We start from the raw sequence: 27309 nt of genomic DNA on the forward strand, positions 1-27309 counted from the left end.
AAACTCTTTTTGCCGAGAAAGTACTTAAGATTTGCATGCGATTCGATCGATTATATTCATGGGAAATTATGTGATTTCCTTTGAACAGCGAATCATCGACTATTCCGAGCGTAACAGAAAAATTGCACATTTTCAAGGTAAAACACGCTGTGCAATATAATACTTACGTGCTTCATGGAAAAAATCGACATACTTTATCGAAGCAAGCTTCCACGATTGTAACTAATCGCTTACGATTAATTGCAGTATGAAAAATGGATTTTTCCTTCTGCATGAAATGATCCATCGTTCATTTATTTTTATTTCACTCGTTAAAAAGTTTCTAATATGATCGTCCAGAGAAAAGACCTTTGTCTTTTTATTGTCAAATATCAATTTTATCTCAATTTGTAACAAGTTTAATATGCAAAAATATTATTTTTCTCATGGAAAAATTCACTGCATTGATGTTTTTTCAAAAGATTTTTTTACATTATATTTTACATTTTAATGTCAGAATTATAAGCAAAGAAATAATTTAAATATATAAAAATTTTAACTATTTAACTTAAAATAAATTTTAACTTAAAAATACACTCGGCAACAAAATTATCATATAAGTAATTTCATGTCAAATTTTCCCATAACTTCAAATAAGTATAACTCCATTAATAAAAATGATCGTATTTGAAAACTTTTTTTTTCATTCCCAAGCTTAAAGCCTCTATTTTAAAAATCATTTGTCAGATTTAGAATTTACCCTCCCCCCTCTCGTCATCTCCTTAAAAGTAAGCACGTGTTACATCTTCAAAAATTGCATAATTTGACGCATTCCACGGGGTGGAATATAAATTTGTGTCGCAAATTTCATGATAATCATCGTAAAATTTGGACTTTATGTGTGAATTTAAAAAAATGAAGTTTTTTTTCGCGGAGTTACGACATATCAAAGTTACCTATACATTTTGATTCATTTACCGCCAGCATCAAGAGACACGGTAGTGTCTTGTGCTAAGTCCCGCGTAAGCAACAAGACACTCCGTGTATTATTACGCGAGTCGGATAGTTTGAGATGTTCGAGTTTATCATATTGAAATATAATCGCTGAACGGATCGAGTTCTTACTAGGCTTAATTGATAGCTTGAGTTTGATTTATATAAGAAAAGTGTCTTTATTTTTGCTCTACGTGCATCGTGAACAGCAATATTATGATCCAAAGTCGAAATATGAAAAAAGGTAAAAAAAGGTGTTAAGTCCGCGTAAAAAACAGTATATGTATTTGCTAAATAGTGTATTATTAACTGTAAAAAAACTACTGTATTGTATATCCTACAAAAATAATGATATCAAAAAAATTGCGCTAAGTGAAAAAAAAACTTATAAAAATACTTTAACCAAAAAAAGTTATACAAAATAGTTGTTTTAATTTTCTACATTATATTCTAGAAAAATAATGATATCCAAAAATTACGCTAATTGAAAATAAAAACTTAAAATATTTTAACTAAAAAAAATTGTACAAAATAATTGTTTTAATTTCCTACAAATAATATTAAAAAGTTGCGCCAACTGAATAAAAATGTCTACTATAAAATAGACATATTTCTTTTTTATTTTTAATATTAAAAGAAAAATGATATTAAATGAATTGTAATATATCTATCATAAAAAATCGTTGAAAATATGAACAATCATATACATTGCAATAATCATATGCATATATCTTGAAAAGTTTAATTAAAAAAAAAAAAGAAAATGATAATACAAAATTAAAAATTAGAAATTAATAAATAAAAAATAAAAATTTATATAAAAATTAAAAATTAATACATATAAAAAAATTTTAGTTGAAAAACTTAGCGCTGCTACGCTGAACAATGTGCTAATGAAATAAGCAGCGCTAAGTTTTTTAACTAAAATTTTTTTATATGTATTAATTTTTAATATTATTTGTAGGAAATTAAAACAATTATTTTGTACAATTTTTTTTAGTTAAAATATTTAAGTTTTTATTTTTAATTAGCGTAATTTTTGGATATCATTATTTTTCTAGGATATAATGTAGAAAATTAAAAGAACTATTTTGTATAATTTTTTTGGGTTAAAGTATTTTTATAAATTTTTTTTCACTTAGCGCAATTTTTTTGATATCATTATTTTTGTAGGATATACAATACAGTAGTTTTTTACAGTTAATAATACACTATTTTGCAAATACATATTCTGTTTTTTACGCGGACTTAGCACCTTTTTTTACCTTTTTTTTAAAAGCGTAATTTTTAGGGATTAGCATTACCCGATGCGCACTACGAAATTTGACGTATTGTGTGTATGTGTGTGTGTGTTGGAGGACAGAAATGTGGAAATGTTCACATTTAAAAAAACACAGAAGTTATGAGAAAATTTGACATGAAATTACCTATGCGATAATTTTGTTGACGATTGTAATATATTTATAATATACAATAATATAATTATAATATATAAATATATTATAAATATTATAAATATTGTTATAAATATTATCAATATTATTATAACAATATAATTATAATACATAAATATATTATAAATATATTATAAATATTACTTAAGAATAATTTATATATATATATATATATATATATATATATATATAAATTATTCTTAAGTAATATTTATAATATATTTATAATATATTTATGTATTATAATTATATTGTTATAATAATATTGATAATATTTATAACAATATTTATAATATTTATAATATATTTATATATTATAATTATATTATAATTATATATATATATATATATATATATATATATATATATATATACAGGGTGAGGCATCTAAAACAGGCCACCTGAATAACTCCGTTGGTAAGCCGAATACAAAAAAATTGTTCAGACAAAAGTTGTATGGTTTCAAGGGGGACATATGATGGTGTCATTAGTTTAATCTTGAAGAGCCACCCGAAGGTCACGTGAAGATCAGCTTCAACTTTTTAAATGGGACACCTTATATGCTTTTGCATATTCTTGTAGCTCATCTCAAGAGCTTTCCAAAACACTACAATTATGTTAGTTTTCATTAAATACTTTCCAAGTTATGAGGCTTGAAATCATTTTTTAATTTTACATAAACCGTAAAATATCTTGTAAAATATTCATTTTTCGATTATTTTACCTGAATACTTTTATGTACAAAATAATGAGAAGAATCAATTGGTGTAAAGAAAACACATAATTGCTTCGAACAAAAAAATGTAATTGTTAATTGCAAATTACATTTTTTTGTTCGAAGCAATTATGTGTTTTCTTTACACCAATTGATTCTTCTCATTATTTTGTACATAAAAGTATTAAGGTAAAATAATCGAAAAATGAATATTTTACAAGATATTTTACGGTTTATGTAAAAATAAAAAATGATTTCAAGCCTCATAACTTGGAAAGTATTTAATGAAAACTAACATAATTGTAGTGTTTTGGAAAGCTCTTGAGATGAGCTACAAGAATATGCAAAAGCATATAAGGTGTCCCATTTAAAAAGTTGAAGCTGACCTTCACGTGACCTTCGGGTGGCTCTTCAAGATTAAACTAATGACACCATCATATGTCCCCCTTGAAACCATACAACTTTTGTCTGAACAATTTTTTTATATTCGGCTTACCAACGGAGTTATTCAGGTGGCCTATTTTAGATGCCTCACCCTGTATATACACGGTGGGCCATTTTAATCGATGCACTCGAATATCTCGAAAACAGCACTCTTCAGAATGAAATGTTTCAAACAAAAATTGTAGGGTGTGAAGGGGGACATAAGATGGTAGCATTGGTTTGACCTTGGAAAGTCATTTGAAGGTCACATAAAAGTCACCTTCAATTTCTTAAATTGAACCCATTATTTTTCATTACATATTCTTGTAGCTTATCTCGAGAGCTTTCCAAAACACTACAGACAAATGTTTTTTTATTAAATACTTTTTGAGTTATAAGGCTTCAAAGTTTGCAATACTTCGATATAAAATGCAAAATATTTCGTAAAATATTTAGTTTTTGGTAGTCTTACCCTAATACTTTTATGCACAGGATAATGAGACAAAACTATTGGTGCAAAGAAAACGCATGATTGTTTATAACAAAAAGTGCATTGCAAATTACACATTTTTTATCATAAACAATCATACGTTTTCTTTGCACCAATAGTTTTGTCTCATTATCCTGTGCATAAAAGTATTAGGGTAAGAGTACCGAAAACTAAATATTTTACGAGATATTTTGCATTTTATATCGAAGTACTGCAAACTTTGAAGCCTTATAACTCAAAAAGTACTTAATGAAAAAACATTTGTCTGCAGTGTTTTGGAAAGCTCTCGAGATAAGCTACAAGAATATGCATTGAAAAATGGGGGTTTCCATTTAAGAAATTAAAGGTGACCTTCACGTGATCTTCAAATGACTTTCCAAGGTCAAACCAATGCTACCATCTTATGTCCCCCTTCACACCCTACAATTTTTGTTTGAAACATTTCTTTCTGAAGAGTGCTGTTTTCGAGATATTCGAGTGCATCGATTAAAATGGCCCACCGTGTATATATATATATATATATATATATACAGGGTGTATCAGAGCGACCGTATCAGGTTAGTATTTCGAAAAATACGCATTTACTTGAAAGAAAATATTTATTTTTCGATTATCTTACCTTAATATTTTTATGTACAAAATAATGAGAAGAATCAATTGGTATAAAAAAAACACATAATTGTTCCGAAGAAAAAATATGTAATTTGCAATTAACAATTACATATTTTTTCTTAAAAACAACTGTGTATTTTCTTTACACCAATTGATTCCTCTCATTATTTTGTACATAAAAGTATTAAGGTAAGATAATAAAAAAATTAATATTTTACTAGATATTTTATGGTTTATGTAAAATTGAAAAATTATTTCAAACCTCATAACTCGAAAAGTACTCAATGAAAAAATACTTTATTATAGTGTTTTGGAAAGCTCTCGAGGTCAGCTATAAGAATATACAATCAAAAATAGGGGTTTTCATTTAAAAACTTTTAATTGATTTTTCCGTGTCCTTAACAACACTATCCAAGGTCTAACTATGCTATGTAATGCGCCCCTTAAAGTCCTACAACTTTTGTTCGGAACATTTTTCAAGTAAATGCGTATTTTTCGAAATACCAGCCTGATACGGTCGCTCTGATACACCCTGTATATACAGGGTGAGGCATCTAAAACAGGCCACCTGAATAACTCCGTTGGTAAGCCGAATATAAAAAAATTGTTCAGACAAAAGTTGTATGGTTTCAAGGGGGACATATAATGGTGTCATTAGTTTAATCTTGAAGAGCCACCCGAAGGTCACGTGAAAGTCAGCTTCAACTTTTTAAATGGGACACCTTATATGCTTTTGCATATTCTTGTAGCTCATCTCAAGAGTTTTCCAAAACACTACAATTATGTTAGTTTTCATTAAATACTTTCCAAGTTATGAGGCTTGAAATCATTTTTTAATTTTACATAAACCGTAAAATATCTTGTAAAATATTCATTTTTCGATTATTTTACCTTAATACTTTTATGTACAAAATAATGAGAAGAATCAATTGGTATAAAGAAAACACATAATTGCTTCGAACAAAAAAATGTAATTGTTAATTGCAAATTACATTTTTTTGTTCGAAGCAATTATGTGTTTTCTTTATACCAATTGATTCTTCTCATTATTTTGTACATAAAAGTATTAAGGTAAAATAATCGAAAAATGAATATTTTACAAGATATTTTACGGTTTATGTAAAATTAAAAAATGATTTCAAGCCTCATAACTTGGAAAGTATTTAATGAAAACTAACATAATTGTAGTGTTTTGGAAAGCTCTTGAGATGAGCTATAAGAATATGCAAAAGCATATAAGGTGTCCCATTTAAAAAGTTGGAGCTGATCTTCACGTGACCTTCGGGTGGCTCTTCAAGATTAAACTAATGACACCATCATATGTCCCCCTTGAAACCATACAACTTTTGTCTGAACAATTTTTTTGTATTCGGCTTACCAACGGAGTTATTCAGGTGGCCTGTTTTAGATGCCTCACCCTGTATATACAGGGTGAGTCATTTTAATCAATACACTCGAATATCTCGAAAACAGCACTCTTCAGAAAGAAATGTTTTAAACAAAAATTGTAGGGTGTGAAGGGGGACATAAGATGGTAGCATTGGTTTGACCTTGGAAAGTCATTTGAAGGTCACATAAAAGTCACCTTCAATTTCTTAAATTGAACCCACTATTTTTCATTACATATTCTTGTAGCTTATCTCGAGAGCTTTCCAAAACACTACAGACAAATGTTTTTTCATTAAATACTTTTTGAGTTATAAGGCTTCAAAGTTTGCAGTACTTCGATATAAAATGCAAAATATCTCGTAAAATATTTAGTTTTCGGTAGTCTTACCCTAATACTTTTATGCACAGGATAATGAGACAAAACTATTGGTGCAAAGAAAACGTATGATTGTTTATAACAAAAAGTGCATTGCAAATTACACATTTTTTATTATAAACAATCATACGTTTTCTTTGCACCAATAGTTTTGTCTCATTATCCTGTGCATAAAAGTATTAGGGTAAGACTACCGAAAACTAAATATTTTACGAGATATTTTGCATTTTATATCGAAGTACTGCAAACTTTGAAGCCTTATAACTCAAAAAGTACTTAATGAAAAAACATTTGTCTGTAGTGTTTTGGAAAGCTCTCGAGATAAGCTACAAGAATATGTAATGAAAAATAGTGGGTTCAATTTAAGAAATTGAAGATGACTTTTATGTGACCTTCAAATGACTTTCCAAGGTCAAACCAATGCTACCATCTTATGTCCCCCTTCACACCCTACAATTTTTGTTTGAAACATTTCTTTCTGAAGAGTGCTGTTTTCGAGATATTCGAGTGTATTGATTAAAATGACTCACCCTGTATATATATATATATATATATATATATATATATATATATTAATAAAGTAATACATAATACGTGCCATATACACACAAATGGTGGTACATTAATCGCAAGTTATTTAATAGAGAAGATATTAATCTCACGCGACACACATTCAAATGAATTTATAATTATTCGTGTTGTAAAGCTCGTTTGGACGCAAATCCCTGCACTTCTTGCCAAACGAGAAACATTTATGTGTAATTGATGTTTCACAATGCAAATTGCAAAATTCGCGAGAATTGAGTTGCGCAATTTGTAGATTCAATTCAACAAAAACAGAGAATTGTCGTATCTTCCGGACGCGCCAGCGGAAGTGACGAGTATTCGGTCACAAGATCGGTCACGATTGAATTATCATAACTGAACTGCTTTTCCGGTTTTATGCAGGAAATCCCATTCAGGACAGGACAAGACGAGAAGCCGAGATAGCGTCCACCAACTGGACCGCTCTGGCCGACGAATGGATTGCGGCGAAGGCCAGAGCCGCCGAAAAGATGGATGTCGCTCTGCTGCCGTTCAACGAAAGATTTCGGGAATTACCACCCACGGTGGAGACTTTTGTTGTTAACGGTACGAAAGAAATGGCACGGGTAAGGAGGAATAGATTTTGTTCGCATCAGTACGTACATCCTCGGTACGTGAACAAAACGATATAATTTATTATTAGTTAAAAGTTTGCACTATCGTTGTTAATATTGTGTAAGATACTTCATTCATCATGAATTCGAAATTTCCTCTGATATATAAATCTATGAAAGATTGAATCGTTTTTAATGTGTAAACTGACGTAAGAACTTGTACGAAAAATATGTCATAAATTGCATCTTGCAGATATTTTATCAAATCTTTAGCAAACATGATGATACACAATAATTGGATTGTTGGAATAATTTTAAAGCTTATTTTATATTTGAAAATTTTAAATTTACTATTTTAATTTTACTAATTTACGTTGATTTTTTAAAAAATTTTGACTTCAAAATACTGACAAGTATACATAATATTTTCCGTTTCTTTATTATTCTATATTATAAAATTATATGTAATATTACATATTACATATTAAATATTACATATTAAAATGATATATAAAATGATATATAATTTATTTATAAAATTATATAATTTCGAAAATATATTTTTGAAAAATTCTAGGATGATAAAAATTACGATATCTGCTAAACACTTTGTACATCTTTACCGCGCATATTGCGTAAGTTCAACGATTGATATCAATACGATTGACATTGTTCGATCTGTTTCTACTTTGCGTGATAGTAGTTACATGTCGGACGCAATTAGACCGCTGAAAACGCATTCGATACACTCGATTAATAAGAAAAGTAGCATTTATCGACTCAACCTTTTTCCGTATAAATAGAAACGTATTATGCTATGGAATTATTATTGCACAAATAAACTGATAAAATCGATAATCGTGAAATGAGAAAAGATTATGAAAAACTTTCTACATTCGTTCGCTTTGTTTTGTGATAAGAAACGAGAAATTGATCTAATCGATGCATTTTCACTCCTGCGTCCACATATTAATCGGTATATTTCTCCTTGATGCACGAAATTAATTTAGAAAAGCATTAATCAACCGTAATATTGATATCGCATTAACGGATGTGTATCATATAATTAATATGCGCCAAGAATTACTACATCAAGAAATTGTTAAATCGGTACAGATGAAACTTTATTCGATTGGCCAGAGACTTTTTAACATATAGAATTCGATAAAAGATGATGTTTATTGTTTAATGAGGTAGCTTTAAAAATGCGCGAGAGACTGCAAGTCTCTAGACTGATAACATAGAAATTGTCGAGATTCGAATGAATGAGATGATTAGAGGGCAAATACAAAATGTGTTTGTCAAGCTTTATTTAGATCAAATTTTGAGCTACTATTGACTTCGACAGACAACGAGAATAAAGATTCTAAAAATCGCGGTACAAATTTTGAAAGGAAACACTATTTAATATAAGTGTGTGAGTACAAATATAAATATATGTATATATGTGTGAACGACGTGATGTCAACAGATAGAAAAACTAACTGAATAGATGTATTGTCGAAGACCGTTTGAAGAATGATATAGAAGATATGATAGATATATACAGAGTGTCCCAAAAGTCCCGGACCGGTCGAATATTAAACTATGCACTTTAGAAAGAAATGTTTCAGATAAAAGTTGTATGGCTTAAAGGGGGCCATGAGATAGTGGCAATGATTTGACCTTGGACAGTCATTTAAAGGTGACGTAAAGGTCACCTTCAATTTCTTAAATGGAACTCCCTATTTTTTATTACATATTCGTATAGCTCCTCTCGACAGCTTTCCAAAATACTATAATAAAGTATTTCTTCATTGAGTATTTTTCGAGTTATGAGGCTTGAAATCATTTCTTAATTTTGCATAAACCATAAAATATCTAGTAAAATATTCATTTTTCGATTATCTTACCTTAATACTTTTATGTACAAAATAATGAGAGGAATCAATTGGTGTAAAGAAAACACATAGTTTAAAAAAAAATATGTAATTGTTAATTGCAAATTACATATTTTTTTTAAAAACAACTATGTGTTTCTTTTACACCAATTTATTCCTCTCATTATTTTGTACATAATAAAATTATTAAGGTAAGATAATCGAAAAATGAATATTTCACAAGATATTTTAGGATTTATGTAAAATTAAGAAATGAGCTTCATAACTCGAAAAGTACTCAATGAAGAAATACTTTATTATAGTGTTTTGGAAAGCTCTCGAAATAAGCTATACGAATATGTAATAAAAAATAGGAAGTTCCATTTAAGAAATTGACGGTGATCTTCACGTGACTTTCAAATGACTCTCCCATGTCAAATCATTGTCACTGTCTGATGGCCCCTTTCGAGCCATACAACTTTTGCCTGAAACATTTCTTTCTAAAGTGCATAGTTTATGAAATATTCGACCGGTCCGTGACTTTTGGGACACCCTGTATATATATATATATATATATATATATATATATATATATATATAATATAGAGCGTTAATATACAAACAGAAATTTTAAATACGAAAACAATTTGATATTTCGAAAAATAAACCGTTAAATAAAGGAGTTAGTTTTTGACGAATTAAAATAGAAGTAAACCTTTTTTTTAGTAAAAGATATGAAGAAAAAATTTTAAAAATATATATGTAACGAAATCGATTTCAAAATTTTGTAAGAAAATTATAAGGTGATAAATGGTCCGCTTCTCATTCTCCTATGTGATATCAAGAAATCACTTTATTTTAGATCTTTAATTAAAAGATTTTTACTTAATATAAAGATATAATGAATTATGATATATTGAACATTAAAATCTATATAAAATATTATAATATAATAAAATATAATAAAATAATATAAAAGTTATTGAAAATACTTCTCAAATTTTAATTTAAAAACAAATATTTCGATCGAAATGCGTAGAAAAAAAATTGTATAAATAAGTAGTTTTTTATCTACTTTATATACCCATGAGAAAGCCCATCTTTATCGAAATACTCCGCTAGAAGCATATACACGGTGGGCCATTTTAATCGATGCACTCGAATATCTCGAAAACAGCACTCTTCAGAAAGAAATGTTTCAAACAAAAATTGTAGGGTGTGAAGGGGGACATAAGATGGTAGCATTGGTTTGACCTTGGAAAGTCATTTGAAGGTCACATAAAAGTCACCTTCAATTTCTTAAATTGAACCCACTATTTTTCATTACATATTCTTGTAGCTTATCTCGAGAGCTTTCCAAAACACTACAGACAAATGTTTTTTCATTAAGTACTTTTTGAGTTATAAGGCTTCAAAGTTTGCAGTACTTCGATATAAAATGCAAAATATCTCATAAAATATTTAGTTTTCGGTAGTCTTACCCTAATACTTTTATGCACAGGATAATGAGACAAAACTATTGGTGCAAAGAAAACGTATGATTGTTTATGATAAAAAATGTGTAATTTGCAATGCACTTTTTGTTATAAACAATCATGCGTTTTCTTTGTACCAATAGTTTTGTCTCATTATCCTGTGCATAAAAGTATTAGGGTAAGAGTACCGAAAACTAAATATTTTACGAGATATTTTGCATTTTATATCGAAGTACTGCAAACTTTGAAGCCTTCTCTCTTAAAGTCAATCAGTGAAAATAACGCTGATTGAATCAGTAAAACAGTATGTCACCGACAATCAGTGAGTATTTACTGACATTTAGTAAACATATTCCCACCTTAGTTCTCAGACTTACAATTTACTGATTTTAGGCAGTGGAAGTAAGATTTCACTGCAAATCAGTAAACCGCGAGCCAATAAAAGCTCAGTTTGTTGTTGCGCGATATTTTCTCAGTTCTTTTGTTTACGGCGTTCGTAGTAACGTGTGTCGTGCCGGGTGCCAATCGTGCATCGTTCGTCGTAACTAACACAAGTTACAACACGTTAGCTGCTATCCGTCCGCAATGATTGACGGTAAGTTCAACGCTTTTATGTGGCATTTTATTCTATTATTATAATTATTAAATTTTTTTATATTAATTATATGTATTTCGTTATCATAACCATTCTTGTAGTGTTTTATGTAATACGTAGTTGCTGACACGTGAACTTTTTTTCTTTCTATCTTTAATATTTATTTCTCAATTGTAGACTGAAATGGAAAAAATAACAAATTTATCCATTGAAGATTTAGGAATAAAAATCGAGGAAATAACAGATGAGGAGACACGAAAAAAGTTTGAAGGTTAGTATATTTGTATTTTTTTTTACGTTTTTTTAACAAACATATTTAAAAATATAAAGCATCAAATAGCAAAATTGTACATTTTATTATATATTTATTGTTACATCTCGGAATGCCATCTCAGACTTTATTCCTTTTGCAAATTATCTATACGACTGTCACATTCCAAAAATATATATTTATATTTAAAAATTGATTAAATGTCATCTCTCTTTTTTTATATATTTATCATTTCTATTTTGCAAAGTACATTTCTTGATAATAATTATAAAATAATCATTTTTAAATAATGTTTATTAATATTACAGATGCGTAAAAATTTCATTAAAATATATCAGCAATGGAGCCTTTGAAATGTTTTATGTGTCGTAATACTGTAAAAGGAGGGTTAAATGGTTTGGCAAGACATTTTACAATAGTACATGGTTTGACACTTAAACGCGGAATAGACAAAATTGGGTTTCAATGTGGTCAAAAAGATTGTTATCGAAAATTTCTTCATTTTTACTCTTTAAGAGGTCATATAAGAAAAATTCATTTTTCTCGAAAAGAAAATTATGATTTTTCTGTAGAAAATACAGAATCCACTTCTTCGTATAATAATATAATTATTAATGAAAATGATGCAAACAAAATATCTGAAAATTCAAATAATGTAGAGGTTTTAAAAATTTGTGACAATTTTAATTTAAGAGATTCTTTAATAAGTCTAATAATTAGATTACAATCAAAAGTATCAATGACCGGAAGCATTATAACTGATATTCTTGATGAATATGAACAAATAACAAATAATTTATGTGTATCATTAAAAACTAAAATTAAACAATTTTTACAATAAAATATATGCCTATATTATATATTTATGTATGTGTATAAATTATTATATATACATATATAATGTAAAATTAAGTAATGTACATTAAATTTATATTATATATTTTTATTTATATTTATATTATATATTTTATATTATATATAGCAAATTAAAATAAATGCATTATATCAGCAACTGAAACTACCTGTTCATATTCACTGTTGTAGTAGTTAAGATTTACTGATTAAAGCAGTACATATCACTAATTGTACTGTGTATAGCAACTATTTTCTGCAGTCAAATATCACTGCTCGAAACAGTTACTGCAGTCAACTGATTTCATCAGCAGTATTTTACTGGTTTGCAGTGCTATACTTATAATTATGGTCATCAGTGACAATTCACTGTTGTACAGTCAAAATACACTGATTGACTTTAAGAGAGCGGTATTCGATGCGTTCTCAGCTTGCTTATCGCGCGCGTTTTTGTTGCGCTTACTTACGGCCGCTTGAATGATACATTTAAAACCCGGTAGGATGGCTCTTTAAAGTATTAATTTTTCCCCGAAGGATATTAGGAGTAGGACGGCGTCGCGAAGCTAGCAAGCGTCGGAGGCGGCTCGTGTTCCACCTCGGGATAAGTGCGATACCTGAGAGTATATTCGGAGCGATTTCGAAGGCACCGATATCAATCGGCGGAGGCAGCGTTCGCACTACCTTCTGGCCTTTCTAATTTCGCAGGATTTCCTCTTAATCTCGTAGCTTGCCTTCAGACTCGGCAAGGAGGATCGGAAGGATCTGATCTGAAGTGTCACCGGGAGCCCGTTTTATACCGCTAATTACGGCACGCGCCGGCGTATTTGTTATTAACTCCCACCGGGCGGCGGAAAAAATAACGGTATATTCGCGCGGGGATTCTTATTCGGCGGCTTTCGGCGACGGTGCTCGGGATGCCGCGTGCGGTTCTCAATCGGCGGCTCCCGGCCGACGATGTTTTGTCGGACTTCCTACCCGGCTTTTTCTAAGTTTTAAAAAGTGGGCACACAGCCCTCTGCCCTTGCCCGACCGGTGGTCGTCGGGCGGCAGCTTCCGGCTGATGCATTCCGGGGTGCATCGTTACATGATAAAAATCAAATTTGACTTAAATTAGAATAATAATGCATCCCACAGTTTAAGATCCAATAATTATATCAAGAAAGGCTCGAAAAGGAGCAGAAAATTAATCGATATATGTATACTTCGTCTATCACAATATATCACGAGACAGCTCGAATTAAGTGAAACGATTTCTTTGCGTCGCTTTCTGCGTGCCTTCGATCTTGCAACTTTCCTTCTTGGATCGCGATCCCGAGATAATCGAGCGTGCACCTTTTCCGAGATCGAAGGGAGTACCGCGATATGTCTACCGGTGATTTCTTTTACGCAAGCGATGACGATCGATATCGATGATCTTGGACGACTTTCGCGAACGAAAGTCATTGACACCATATTATACACGATGTGTATGCGTATAAGCACATGCGAATAGGAAGGATAGAAGGTACATACTTGCATTCACCACGGTCTGTCGATGATCGCGTTGGTGAAAGTATTTTGACACTGAAAGTGAGAGCCGCAATGGCGACATTGGCGTTCGTCCCGAATAAGATAAAGAGAGGAAAAAAAGAAGAAAAAGACGAAGTCGCGAAAAAATAATAATTAGAAAATTTTTATATACATGGTGGGCCATTTTAATCGATGCACTCGAATATCTCGAAAACAGCACTCTTCAGAAAGAAATGTTTCAAACAAAAATTGTAGGGTGTGAAGGGGGACATAAGATGGTGTCATTGGTTTGACCTTGGATAGTCGTTTGAAGATCACGTGAAGGTCACCTTTAATTTCTTAAATGGAAACCCCCATTTTTCAATGCATATTCTTGTAGCTTATCTCGAGAGCTTTCCAAAACACTGCAGACAAATGTTTTTTCATTAAGTACTTTTTGAGTTATAACTCTCTTAAAGTCAATCAGTGTATTTTGACTGTACAACAGTGAATTGTCACTGATGACCATAGTTATAAGTATAGCACTGCAAACCAGTAAAATACTGCTGATGAAATCAGTTGACTGCAGTAACTGTTTCGAGCAGTGATATTTGACTGCAGAAAATAGTTGCTATACACAGTACAATTAGTGATATGTACTGCTTTAATCAGTAAATCTTAACTACTACAACAGTGAATATGAACAGGTAGTTTCAGTTGCTGATATAATGCATTTATTTTAATTTGCTATATATAATATAAAATATATAATATAAATATAAATAAAAATATATAATATAAATTTAATGTACATTACTTAATTTTACATTATATATGTATATATAATAATTTATACACATACATAAATATATAATATAGGCATATATTTTATTGTAAAAATTGTTTAATTTTAGTTTTTAATGATACACATAAATTATTTGTTATTTGTTCATATTCATCAAGAATATCAGTTATAATGCTTCCGGTCATTGATACTTTTGATTGTAATCTAATTATTAGACTTATTAAAGAATCTCTTAAATTAAAATTGTCACAAATTTTTAAAACCTCTACATTATTTGAATTTTCAGATATTTTGTTTGCATCATTTTCATTAATAATTATATTATTATACGAAGAAGTGGATTCTGTATTTTCTACAGAAAAGTCATAATTTTCTTTTCGAGAAAAATGAATTTTTCTTATATGACCTCTTAAAGAGTAAAAATGAAGAAATTTTCGATAACAATCTTTTTGACCACATTGAAACCCAATTTTGTCTATTCCGCGTTTAAGTGTCAAACCATGTACTATTGTAAAATGTCTTGCCAAACCATTTAACCCTCCTTTTACAGTATTACGACACATAAAACATTTCAAAGGCTCCATTGCTGATATATTTTAATGAAATTTTTACGCATCTGTAATATTAATAAACATTATTTAAAAATGATTATTTTATAATTATTATCAAGAAATGTACTTTGCAAAATAGAAATGATAAATATATAAAAAAAGAGAGATGACATTTAATCAATTTTTAAATATAAATATATATTTTTGGAATGTGACAGTCGTATAGATAATTTGCAAAAGGAATAAAGTCTGAGATGGCATTCCGAGATGTAACAATAAATATATAATAAAATGTACAATTTTGCTATTTGATGCTTTATATTTTTAAATATGTTTGTTAAAAAAACGTAAAAAAAAATACAAATATACTAACCTTCAAACTTTTTTCGTGTCTCCTCATCTGTTATTTCCTCGATTTTTATTCCTAAATCTTCAATGGATAAATTTGTTATTTTTTCCATTTCAGTCTACAATTGAGAAATAAATATTAAAGATAGAAAGAAAAAAAGTTCACGTGTCAGCAACTACGTATTACATAAAACACTACAAGAATGGTTATGATAACGAAATACATATAATTAATATAAAAAAATTTAATAATTATAATAATAGAATAAAATGCCACATAAAAGCGTTGAACTTACCGTCAATCATTGCGGACGGATAGTAGCTAACGTGTTGTAACTTGTATTAGTTACGACGAACGATGCACGATTGGCACCCGGCACGACACACGTTACTACGAACGCCGTAAACAAAAGAACTGAGAAAATATCGCGCAACAACAAACTGAGCTTTTATTGGCTCGCGGTTTACTGATTTGCAGTGAAATCTTACTTCCACTGCCTAAAATCAGTAAATTGTAAGTCTGAGAACTAAGGTGGGAATATGTTTACTAAATGTCAGTAAATACTCACTGATTGTCGGTGACATACTGTTTTACTGATTCAATCAGCGTTATTTTCACTGATTGACTTTAAGAGAGCGGGAACCGCACGATCGCATCCAGCCCGAAATTATAATTAACATTTGCGTACTCAATTATTGCGGCTGCATCCTCGCCTGTTATTCGAGACCCGAGGCACTACCGTTATTATTGTTACCGTTATTATATAATTTATACTTAAATCGCGCCTCATCGCCGCCCGTTCTAAAACGGACAAGCGATTTATCGACTCACGCGCGAATATCGAACTATCGCGCTTTAACACACTCGCGGCGACCGAATCAACACACACACACGCTCAGATCATTACACACTTATAAACATATACACATACATATTACCATCCACACACACACTTGTACAGTATACATATACAAATAAACGCATCATTTAAACACACGTGCATCTTATTCTCTATACCTGGAACCAACGGCTATCCGCAATCAGAAATTCGCGGTATGGGAAAAACCGTGTGTTACAATCATAACTGAGAATAATATTAAAAATCGCAAAATTACCTATTCTCAACAACATATATTTTTTTTCTTTTCTTTATTTGTCCAATTTACATATTACAATGAAGAATAAATTACATTTCAGAATGTATACAGGGTGATTCATTTTAATCGCCCCAGGCGGATATTTCAAATGCTGTTGAGTTTAGAGAAAAATGTTTCAGACAAAAGTTGTATGGTTTCAAGGGGGACATAAGATGGTACCATTGGCTTGACCTTGAAGAGTTATTTGAAGGTCACATGAAGGTCACCTTCAATTTCTTAAATGGAACCTACATTTTCTCTTTACATATTCTTGTAGCTTATCTCGAGAGCTTTCCAAAACACTATAATTAAGTACCTTTTCGTTAAGTACTTTTTGAGTTATAAGGCTTGAAATCATTTCTTAATTTTACATAAATCATAAAATATCTTGTAAAATATTCATTTTTCGATTATCTTATATTACTACTTTTATGTACAAAATAATGAGAGGAATCAATTGGTCTAAAGAAAACACATAGTTGTTTCTAAGAAAAAATATGTAATTTGCAATTAACAATTACATATTTTTTCTTAAAAACAACTGTATGTTTTCTTTACACCAATTGATTCCTCTCATTATTTTGTACATAAAAGTATTAAGGTAAGATAATCGAAAAATGAATATTTTACTAAATATTTTATGATTTATGTAAAATTAAGAAATGATTTCAAGCCTTATAACTCAAAAAGTACTTAACGAAAAGGTACTTAATTATAGTGTTTTGGAAAGCTCTCGAGATAAGCTACAAGAATATGTAAAGAGAAAATGTAGGTTCCATTTAAGAAATTGAAGGTGACCTTCAAATAACTCTTCAAGGTCAAGCCAATGGTACCATCTTATGTCCCCCTTGAAACCATACAACTTTTGTCTGAAACATTTTTCTCTAAACTCAACAGCATTTGAAATATCCGCCTGGGGCGATTAAAATGAATCACCCTGTATGTGTATATCTTTTAATGTATATTATGAACAAAAGAGAGAAGATTTATAAATATTTTCTACATAATAATCGGATGGAATAATCGAAAAGATTAAGTAATACAGAAAACTTAAATACAAAACCAAGCAAAATAATCAAAAACATGCAATGCAATAAATATTTTAATATATAACAGTATTATTGCACATTAGAGAATGACAACTATATTAATTTGATTATTTTATCAATCACTTTACTTGAGATATTATATCATATAAATTTATCATGTTTATGTATATCTAATTACAGTTGAATTACTCGCGGATGCTATGGGATATGGAAACTGTCCAACCAAGTGGACATCTGTCCGGATTTGTTGATAAAGCTCTTAAACTTCTAGATCTGAGGCAAGTCATGATGGAGGTTGAAACCTCCGTAATGTCCATAATATCTTGTACTGCATGCAAAGTAGGAGCCGGCCTGTTACAACATTACATAAAAGTCGGCAAGAGCGATGAAGAAATCATGGCCAGCATTAATCAATTCTGCGTGTCGCTTAACATACAGAGCGCTCGAGTCTGCCACGGACTCACTCTGCTTTTTGGGGTAAAGTTTAGATTTATATGTATATGTATTATATGTATTATACAGAGTGTCCCAAAAGTCCCGGATCGGTCGAATATTTCATAAACTATGTACTTTAGAAAGAAATGTTTCAGACAAAAGTTATATGGCTTGAAGGGGGCCATCAGATAGTGGCAATGATTTGACATGGGAGAGTCATTTGAAAGTTACGTGAAGATCACCGTCAATTTCTTAAATGAAACTCCCTATTTTTTATTACATATTCGTGTAACTTATCTCGAGAGCTTTCCAAAACATTATAATAAAGTATTTCTTCATTGAGTACTTTTCGAGTTATGAGGCTTAAAATCATTTCTTAATTTTGCATAAACCATAAAATATCTAGTAAAATATTCATTTTTCAATTATCTTACCTTAATACTTTTATGTACAAAAAAATGAGAGGAATCAATTGGTGTAAAGAAAAAACATAGTTGTTTTTAAGAGAAAAATATGTGATTTGCAATTAACAATTACATATTTTTTTAAAACAACTATGTGTTTTCTTTACACCAATTAATTCCTCTCATTATTTTGTATTAATACATAAGTAAGATAAAAGTAAGATAATCGAAAAATGAATATTTTACTAGATATTTTATGGTTTATGCAAAATTAAGAAATGATTTCAAGCCTCATAACTCGAAAAATACTTAATGAAGAAATAATTTATTATAGAAGGATAATTGAAAAATTGTAGTCGACCAAACTAGCCAAAAAATTGAGTTTATTAATACGACGTTTCGACCATATGGTTGTGGTCCTTATCAAGTATACACTAAAAAAGATTTATAAATAAATAAATTAACAGTTTGAATACATAGCAACGCACGAAGAATTAAAGTGTGAAAAGATTTTTACCGATGTAATAATAATCAGAAGGCAAGCATTAATGGTAAATATGTGAAACAACGCAATCACGTAATACAAAAAACGTTATTTAACTAGATTCAAATTTGAGAGAAGCTGATGCGTCCGTGTGAGACTTCGTCAAGAAACTAAACATAACCAGAGGAACAACGATACTAAGTGACCTTTATCATTTTGTCGTAAATATTATTTAAACTATCTGTGTCTTTCTGTAGGTTGATTAGATTATTAAATCTCTTGATAAAGAACATCTCAGCTATCTCTCTTTTACGAACGTACTTTTCATTGTGCAAGATATTAGGTTTCGACCAATCGAAATCGTGTCCGGATTCCAATCTGTGTTTGCTAATAACGGAGTGATTAGACTCATGTAACTTTATATTGTTACAATGTTCTTTCACTCGGGTCCGCAAATGTCTTTTTGCCCAATGTATGACAGATTGCAATCATTACAATTTAATTTGTATACAACACTTGTCTTGTCATTGTTGTGTAAGCTGTCTTTACCACATCTAATTAAGTTATTTAGTTTTTTTGTTACTTTGTAGACAACGTTGAAACCACTGTTTCGTAGAAGACGGTAGAGATCTTGATTCGTATTCTCTACGTATGGTATAGTGATAAAATGAGTTTTATCTGGATGAGTAGACTTGGCGTCATCAGTATTATTGCGGTCGAGGTTGTTTAAAAAATTGATTCTTTTTCGAATGTGTCTATGAATAATGTGTTCAGGAAAACAATTATTAATTAACGTATCATATATATTAACTTAATATTCTCTTGTTTAAAGCAGTCATCAGATAGTAAAATGGCATGGTCAACTAAATTATAAATAGTATTAATTTTCAAATGGTCAAATCATTGCCACTATCTAATGACCTCCTTTAAGCCATACAACATTTCTTTCTAAAGTGCATAGTTTATGAAATATTCGACCGGTTCGGGACTTTTGGAACACTCTGTATATAAAATTAAAAGATAAAATGATGTATATAATATGTCCCACATTTGCTTAACCGTTTGAGGACCAAGCGACGCGACCGCGCTCCCCCCGTCCAAAATACTCAAAAGTACCAGCGCATCAATGTCTGTAAATTCACAGTAAGTGCACGCTCGCTTTTTTTCGAATTGTGTGACTTAAACAGTACTTTTACTAGTTATGTTCAAAGGAATGTCAGAGTAACACTAAATTTGGAAAAATAACAGGGTGCACACTCAAATCTTGAAAATAAGTTTCCTGAGAATTCCATGATTTTCCAAGTATTTTTGTTTAAAACTCCAAGTAAAATTAAAATAATTTATCGTACGTAAACTTTTAACATAAATTGAAAAAAAAAACATTTTAATAGATTTTAATAAAATTTGGACGACACAAAAATTTTATTATGTATATAAAATATTATGTATTTTATTATGTAAAAAAATATATATATATTTTTTTAATGCTCGAATCTATTCTTCAAGAGCATTCGCCTGTTTTTGAACATTCTCTAAAATTCTTATATACGCTTCTTTTACCTAATTTTTTCATCTCTAAAATGTTTTTTCTTTTTTTAAGCTTCTTGCTCTACAATAGACGCTCGATATCGCTCAAGATATTCTACACAGAGCGAATGTTTACACTTAGAATATAAAAAAATGATCAGAGAAGTAGTTTTTAAAAAATTCTGAGTCTTAATAAAATTCCATGAGAATTCTCTGATTTTCCAGGTTAAAATAAAAATCCCTGAGAATTCCAGGGTTTCCAGTTTTTTTCCGGTAGTATAAATCCTGAATAACAATTATTGCTTATAAGTAGAAAACATGCAATCGCGCTTGGCATTTTCCGAAATGGAACCGAACAAGCGTTATCGCGCCGCTTGGCTCTTTTCCACTCGGAATTAGACAAGCGCTATCACGCCGTTTGGCATTTTTCGATCGAGTTTCTACAAAAGTCCGTGGCACTCAAACGGTTAAATCAATATAAAATGCAATCATAATAAAGAAATTTTAATAAATTTCAGTAATTAAAATTGTAAAAAATTCATTAATATTAGAATTAATAATTGTACCAATTTTGAATTAATTGAAGTATCCTGATTATGAAATCAATTTTGAAAATATTAAAAATATTTTTGAAAATATTTTTGAAAATATTGAAAAGGACGTTTTCCTTCAGATTTCGGCGAATAACATTTCAAATAACTATGATTAACAAAAATATTTTGTTTTAATTATAAAATTCGATGAAAAAAAATAAAAATTCATATTTAATTCATATTTTAATTCAATAAAAATATTGATTGAATGTTTACAAGCATTGCATCTTTCTCGATTTCTTCTTAAAAAAAAACATTGATATCCATTTATGCCTTGATCTTTGCTCATTTTTAATGCTTAAGTTAGCTATTTTTATTTTATTAATTTTAGCAATGGTTCTTCTTCCTTTTAATTTTTCTTTTATACATCTTGCCCAAGTCTGCTAAAAAAATATAATGAAACTAAGACATCTTACTTAAAATGTGGAACATTTTTACATTTTAAAGAAAAGCACATTCTAATATATCGAATAAAAGAAGCATGTTGCAACGACTCTCTGTCATCGAATTCTATCTTCATAAATACAATGAAAATATACATATATATATATATATATATATATATATATATATATACACATAATGATAATTACTTTTATAGACTAAAAGGAGATGAGAAAAATATTTACCAACAAATTTTACAAATTTTTGAAAATTATTGTGATTTTATACTTTTTTAAATATAAAATATTACACTTTTTTAAAATGTCGCATACAAAATTCAGTAGTTTCGCATTTCAAAAGTTCTGTGATTTTCCGATTGATTGTATGTGTACTGCCATATATCAATCCCCAATAATATTCATTTATTAATAAGCTCATTATATTTGATAGGAGCAAATAAATGAGGCATTTTTCCTGCCGGGACGTAGACACCGTTTCTTTTACCCTGTATAAAATGAACAAAAATTGAAATTAAAATAAATCTGCATAGGGGGAAGTGATCTACGTTCTGAAACAAGTGAATATGGGTCCAGCACAAATCTGCAGCCTCATGATCGGCGATGCATGCGACGACGCGTTTAATCCACTACACGAATGGGAGGTGGCTTTTCCACCAGTCAAGAAACCGCCAATCAAACCGCCAATACCTCCGCAGGAAGGCGCGCCGACCTTCAAGGTGTTGCATATCTCCGATACACATTATGATCCCTATTATCAGGAGGGCGCGAATGCCGAATGCAATGAACCGCTCTGCTGTCGGCTGACAAACGGCGCTCCTTTAACGGCCTCAGCCGCCGCTGGACGGTGGGGCGATTACAGAAAATGCGATACACCCAAAAGAACGATCGATCATATGCTCAAGCATATCGCCGACACGCATTCAGTGAGTAACACGTCCAAGCAATTAATTAAGCCGTCACCATATAAAACTTGCAAAGAAATGACGAGACATTTGCTCTTAATTGCCGTACAAATATTAATAATGTGTTTCACTGATGGGAAAAAATTTATTTATATTAAGTATACAGGGTGTCCCAAAAGTCTTGGACCGGTCGAATATTTCATAAACTATGCACTTTAGGAAGAAATGTTTCAGACAAAAGTTGTATGGCTTGAAGGGGGCCATCAGATAGTGGCAATGATTTGACATGGGAGAGTTATTTGAAAGTCACGTGAAAATCACCGTCAATTTCTTAAATGGAACTCCCTATTTTTTATTACATATTCGTGTAGCTTATCATTTTTTAATTTTGCATAAATGTGATTTTTTTACACCAATTGATTCCTCTCATTATTTTGTACATAAAATTATTAAGGTAAGATAATCGAAAAACGAATATTTCACAAGATATTTTATGGTTTATGTAAAATTAAGAAATGATTTCAAGCTTCATAACTCGAAAAATACTCAATGAAGAAATACTTTATTATAGTGTTTTGAAAAGCTCTCGAGATAAGCTACACGAATATGTTATAAAAAATAGGGGGTTCCATTTAAGAAATTGACGATGATCTTCATGTGACTTTCAAATGACTCTCCCATGTCAAATCATTGCCACTATCTTCACTATAGCCCCCTTCAAGCCAACTTTTGTCTGAAACATTGCTTTCTAAAGTGCATAGTTTATGAAATATTCGACCGGTCCGGGACTTTTGGGACACTCTGTATAATAAATATGATGTGTGATTTTTTACAAACAAAAAATTAATCGTCATTGATATAAGTTGGAAGGGAAATAATTTTTCTTTATGATTGAAAAAATTTTCAGGATATTGATTACATTTTGTGGACGGGTGATTTGCCACCTCACGATGTGTGGAATCAAACGCGAGAAGAAAACCTTAAAGTATTGCGTAATACGGTCGCACAAATGGTCGAGATGTTTCCCGGCATACCAATTTTTCCTGCGTTGGGAAATCACGAAAGCGCGCCGGTCAACAGGTATATATCAGCTATCCACTTAAACTCACCTCTATCTCATCTTGGAACTCACATCTTATCACTTTCCCTTTTCTAGAAAATATTCTTTCAGATACAAATTATTCGTCTTGTACAAAAATTTAGAGAAAATTATTTTTTCCTTTACAAAAATTTATTCTCTTTTACATAATACAAACATTTCAAGATTTAAACAAAATTAATACAATAAAAGGGCAATAGCGCAAGAAAGAAGAAGAGAGAAATGACTGATTAAGCCATTATAAAATTTTCTTATCCGATTAATTAAATTAATAACTTTAGAAAAATTATTTTAGAAACATTCAGCAACAATAATACAACTGTGAAGATTTCTATTACATTCCATTATTGCTTACATATCAAAATAAAAACTCTTTAGAGACAAATTAATTTCACTATAAAAAATATTTTTAATATATTTTTGGAATCAAATTCTTTCTAAAATGAACAATAACAGTTAAAACATTCCTTTATTTTAGTTTCCCACCACCCTTTGTGCCTGAAGAAAATAGTATCTCATGGCTGTATGATGAGCTTGACAAACAATGGCGACGCTGGCTGCCCGACGGTGTATCACATACTGTCCGTCGCGGTGCCTTCTACTCCGTTCTAGTTCGACCAGGCTTCAGAATTCTCTCTGTGAATATGAATTATTGCAACAACAAGAACTGGTGGTTGTTGATCAATAGCACTGACCCGGTCAGTGAGCTACAATGGCTCGTGTATGAACTGCAAGGTGCCGAAATCAATGATGAGAAAGTGCATATAATCGGTCATATTCCACCTGGACATTCGGATTGCCTTAAGGTGTGGTCGAGGAATTACTATCACATCATCAACCGGTTGGTACTTGATTGTTTAAATCGCTATTGTAAATTGCCACCGAGCAACACTTAAATGCATTGTGTAACAAATGTCCTTCCTCTATTTACTTAGCTATGAGTCAACAATCACGGCCCAGTTCTTCGGGCATACGCATTATGACGAGTTCCAGATATTCTATGATACATCAGACCTCGGCAGAGCGCTCAGCATCGCCTACGTCGGTCCTTCAGTTTCGCCATATTATGATTTGAATCCCGGCTACAGAATATATTATATCGATGGAGATCATTCAAAGACTACAAGAGTAAATAAAATGATATTTTCTTTTCTCATTAGTATGATTAATAAATACGCTGATAGACTTTAGTCGAACAGTCTGTGAAATTCTTTTTTCATATATGTATATAAAGGGATTATTTATTATTTTCAAATTAACGCGCACATTCTAGATGGTCATCGATCACGAGAGCTGGGTCATGAATCTCAAGGAAGCAAATCTTTACGATTATCCGATCTGGCATAAGTTGTATAGCGCGCGACAAGCCTACCAAATGGCATCGCTCTTACCAAAGGACTGGGACTCCCTAATTGACAAAATGACCAACGAACCAGCCCTCTTTGATCTCTATTACAAGTAATGATATCCCCCTAATACAATACTAATCAAAAGTATAGCATCATCCCCAAAAAATACAGAAAACGCAAATAAATGATAAAGTTTATTTTTTATCTTCTAGCCGTTTCTCTCAAGTTCACAAAACTAATAAAACATAAAATAACAGTAATAAAATATAATTTGGTAATATTTATATTATTTTGTTCATTGAAGAGTAACGATCTCTCTGTTTTTTAATAATGCAATACTTTTGACTGATACTATAAGACAATGTAGTTTATAAGTTTTATACAAAAAAAAAACAAATATTTTTTTAATTAAAAAATTGGAAAGAGTTATATATCATAATATATTAATATATTATTACATAATATATTATTGTTACGCCGGGGGCGAAGACTTCGATATACAAGGTAGGGCAAAAATTCCGGAACGGCTAAATATCTCAGAAAATATATCAGAAAATATTAATTTTTTTGTAAAAATAGTTTCGATAGAAAAAAATGGCTTAAAAGATCTATTAGCTGATGATATTTATTTGATTTTGGAATGACCTTCAAAAGCGCGGTCAAGGTCATTATAAAAATCTTAAATGGCAACCCCTATTTTTTATTACATATTCTTGTAGCTTATCTTGAGAGCTTTCCAAAACACTATAATTAAACATTTTTTCATTAAATACTTTTCGAGTTATGAGGCTTGAAATAATTTCTTAATTTCACATAAACCATAAAATATCTAGTAAAATATTCATTTTTCGATTATCTTACCTTAATACTTTAAGTACAAAATAATAAGAGGTATCAATTGATGTAAAGAAAACATATAGTTATTTTTAAGAAAAAATATGTAATTGTTAATTGTAAATTACATATTTTTTCTTCGAAACAATTATGTGTTTTCTTTATACCAATTGATTCCTCTCATTATTTTGTACGTAAAAGTATTAAGGTAAGATAATCGAAAAATGAATATTTTACAAGATATTTTATAGTATATGTAAAATTAAGAAATGACTTCAAACCTCATAATTCGGAAAGTACTTAATGAAAACTAACTTAATTATAGTGTTTTAGAAAGCTCTCGAGGCAAGCTACAAGAATAATATGTAATAAAAAATAAGAGTTGTCGTTTAAGATTTTTATGATGACCTTGATCGCGCTCTTCAAGGTCATTCCAAGGTCAAATAAATACCATCAGCTAATAGATCTTTTAAGCCATTTTTTCTATCTTAACTATTTTTACAAAAAAATTAATATTTTTTAAGATATTTAGCCGTTCCGGAACTTTTGCCCTACCTTGTGTATCGAAGACACGCACTAAAGAGAACGACTGTCGCAGATCGTGTTAAATAAATAAACACTTTTAAGGATAATGAAAAACTTTAATGCGAAACACACGAACAACAGATTAATAACACAATAATGGCTCGTATATGAAAATGCATTCGGACAGCTATCTTCCGACTCAATTGTTCTTCTCTTTTTAACAACCGTTGACAACCAGATGTTCATCTTTTGCAATACCGACTCGACGATCAGGGACGTAACAATATTATACATAATATATTAATAAAATTTATTATTATACGAAGATATATATTCTTTTATTTTTAAATCGATCGATTGTAATAAGCGAAAATATTATTGGCAAATTAACAAAGAAAAATAAGAAATTCGATATTACTCCGAAAATAATGCGACGTATTTGCTTTCGATTTTTACAGGCATTACTATAAAAATTCTCCAGTGCGACCGGCGTGCAATGACGAATGTCGCAAGAGATTGCTCTGCGATTTGCGCAGCGGAAGAAGTCACGATCGGAAAGCGTTATGTCAGAGTTTAATTTTGTTTTGTGTTTTGTATTATCATTTTCTTTTTTTTTTTAATTAAACTTTTCAAGATATATGCATATGATTATTGCAGTGTATATGATTGTTCATATTTTCAACGATTTTTTATAATAGATATATTACAATTCATTTAATATCATTTTTCTTTTAATATTGAAAATAAAAAAGA

At 30.3% G+C, this 27309-nt stretch overlaps 1 protein-coding gene across 3 annotated transcripts; it reads left to right on the plus strand.

The window, feature by feature from the left end:
- On the plus strand, window positions 1-27208 carry LOC112637142 (sphingomyelin phosphodiesterase). Of its 3 annotated transcripts, XM_025406151.1 has the most exons (9): window positions 1-137; window positions 7380-7582; window positions 18181-18477; window positions 22378-22770; window positions 23657-23829; window positions 24327-24689; window positions 24784-24976; window positions 25122-25306; window positions 27015-27208. In XM_025406151.1, the coding sequence occupies exons 1-9, from the start codon at window positions 59-61 to the stop codon at window positions 27178-27180; spliced, it is 2052 nt and encodes a 683-aa protein (XP_025261936.1). In that variant the 5' UTR covers window positions 1-58; the 3' UTR covers window positions 27181-27208. The 3 variants fall into 3 exon arrangements, with proteins under 3 accessions (XP_025261936.1, XP_025261937.1, XP_025261938.1); XM_025406152.1 differs by lacking the exon at window positions 1-137 and having other exon boundaries at window positions 7353-7562; XM_025406153.1 differs by lacking the exon at window positions 1-137 and having other exon boundaries at window positions 7525-7626.
- The last annotated feature ends 101 nt before the right edge of the window (window positions 27209-27309 follow it).

Source organism: Camponotus floridanus, unplaced genomic scaffold (assembly GCF_003227725.1).
Source record: "Camponotus floridanus strain SB8 unplaced genomic scaffold, Cflo_v7.5 scaffold134, whole genome shotgun sequence".
NCBI lineage: Eukaryota > Metazoa > Arthropoda > Insecta > Hymenoptera > Formicidae > Camponotus > Camponotus floridanus.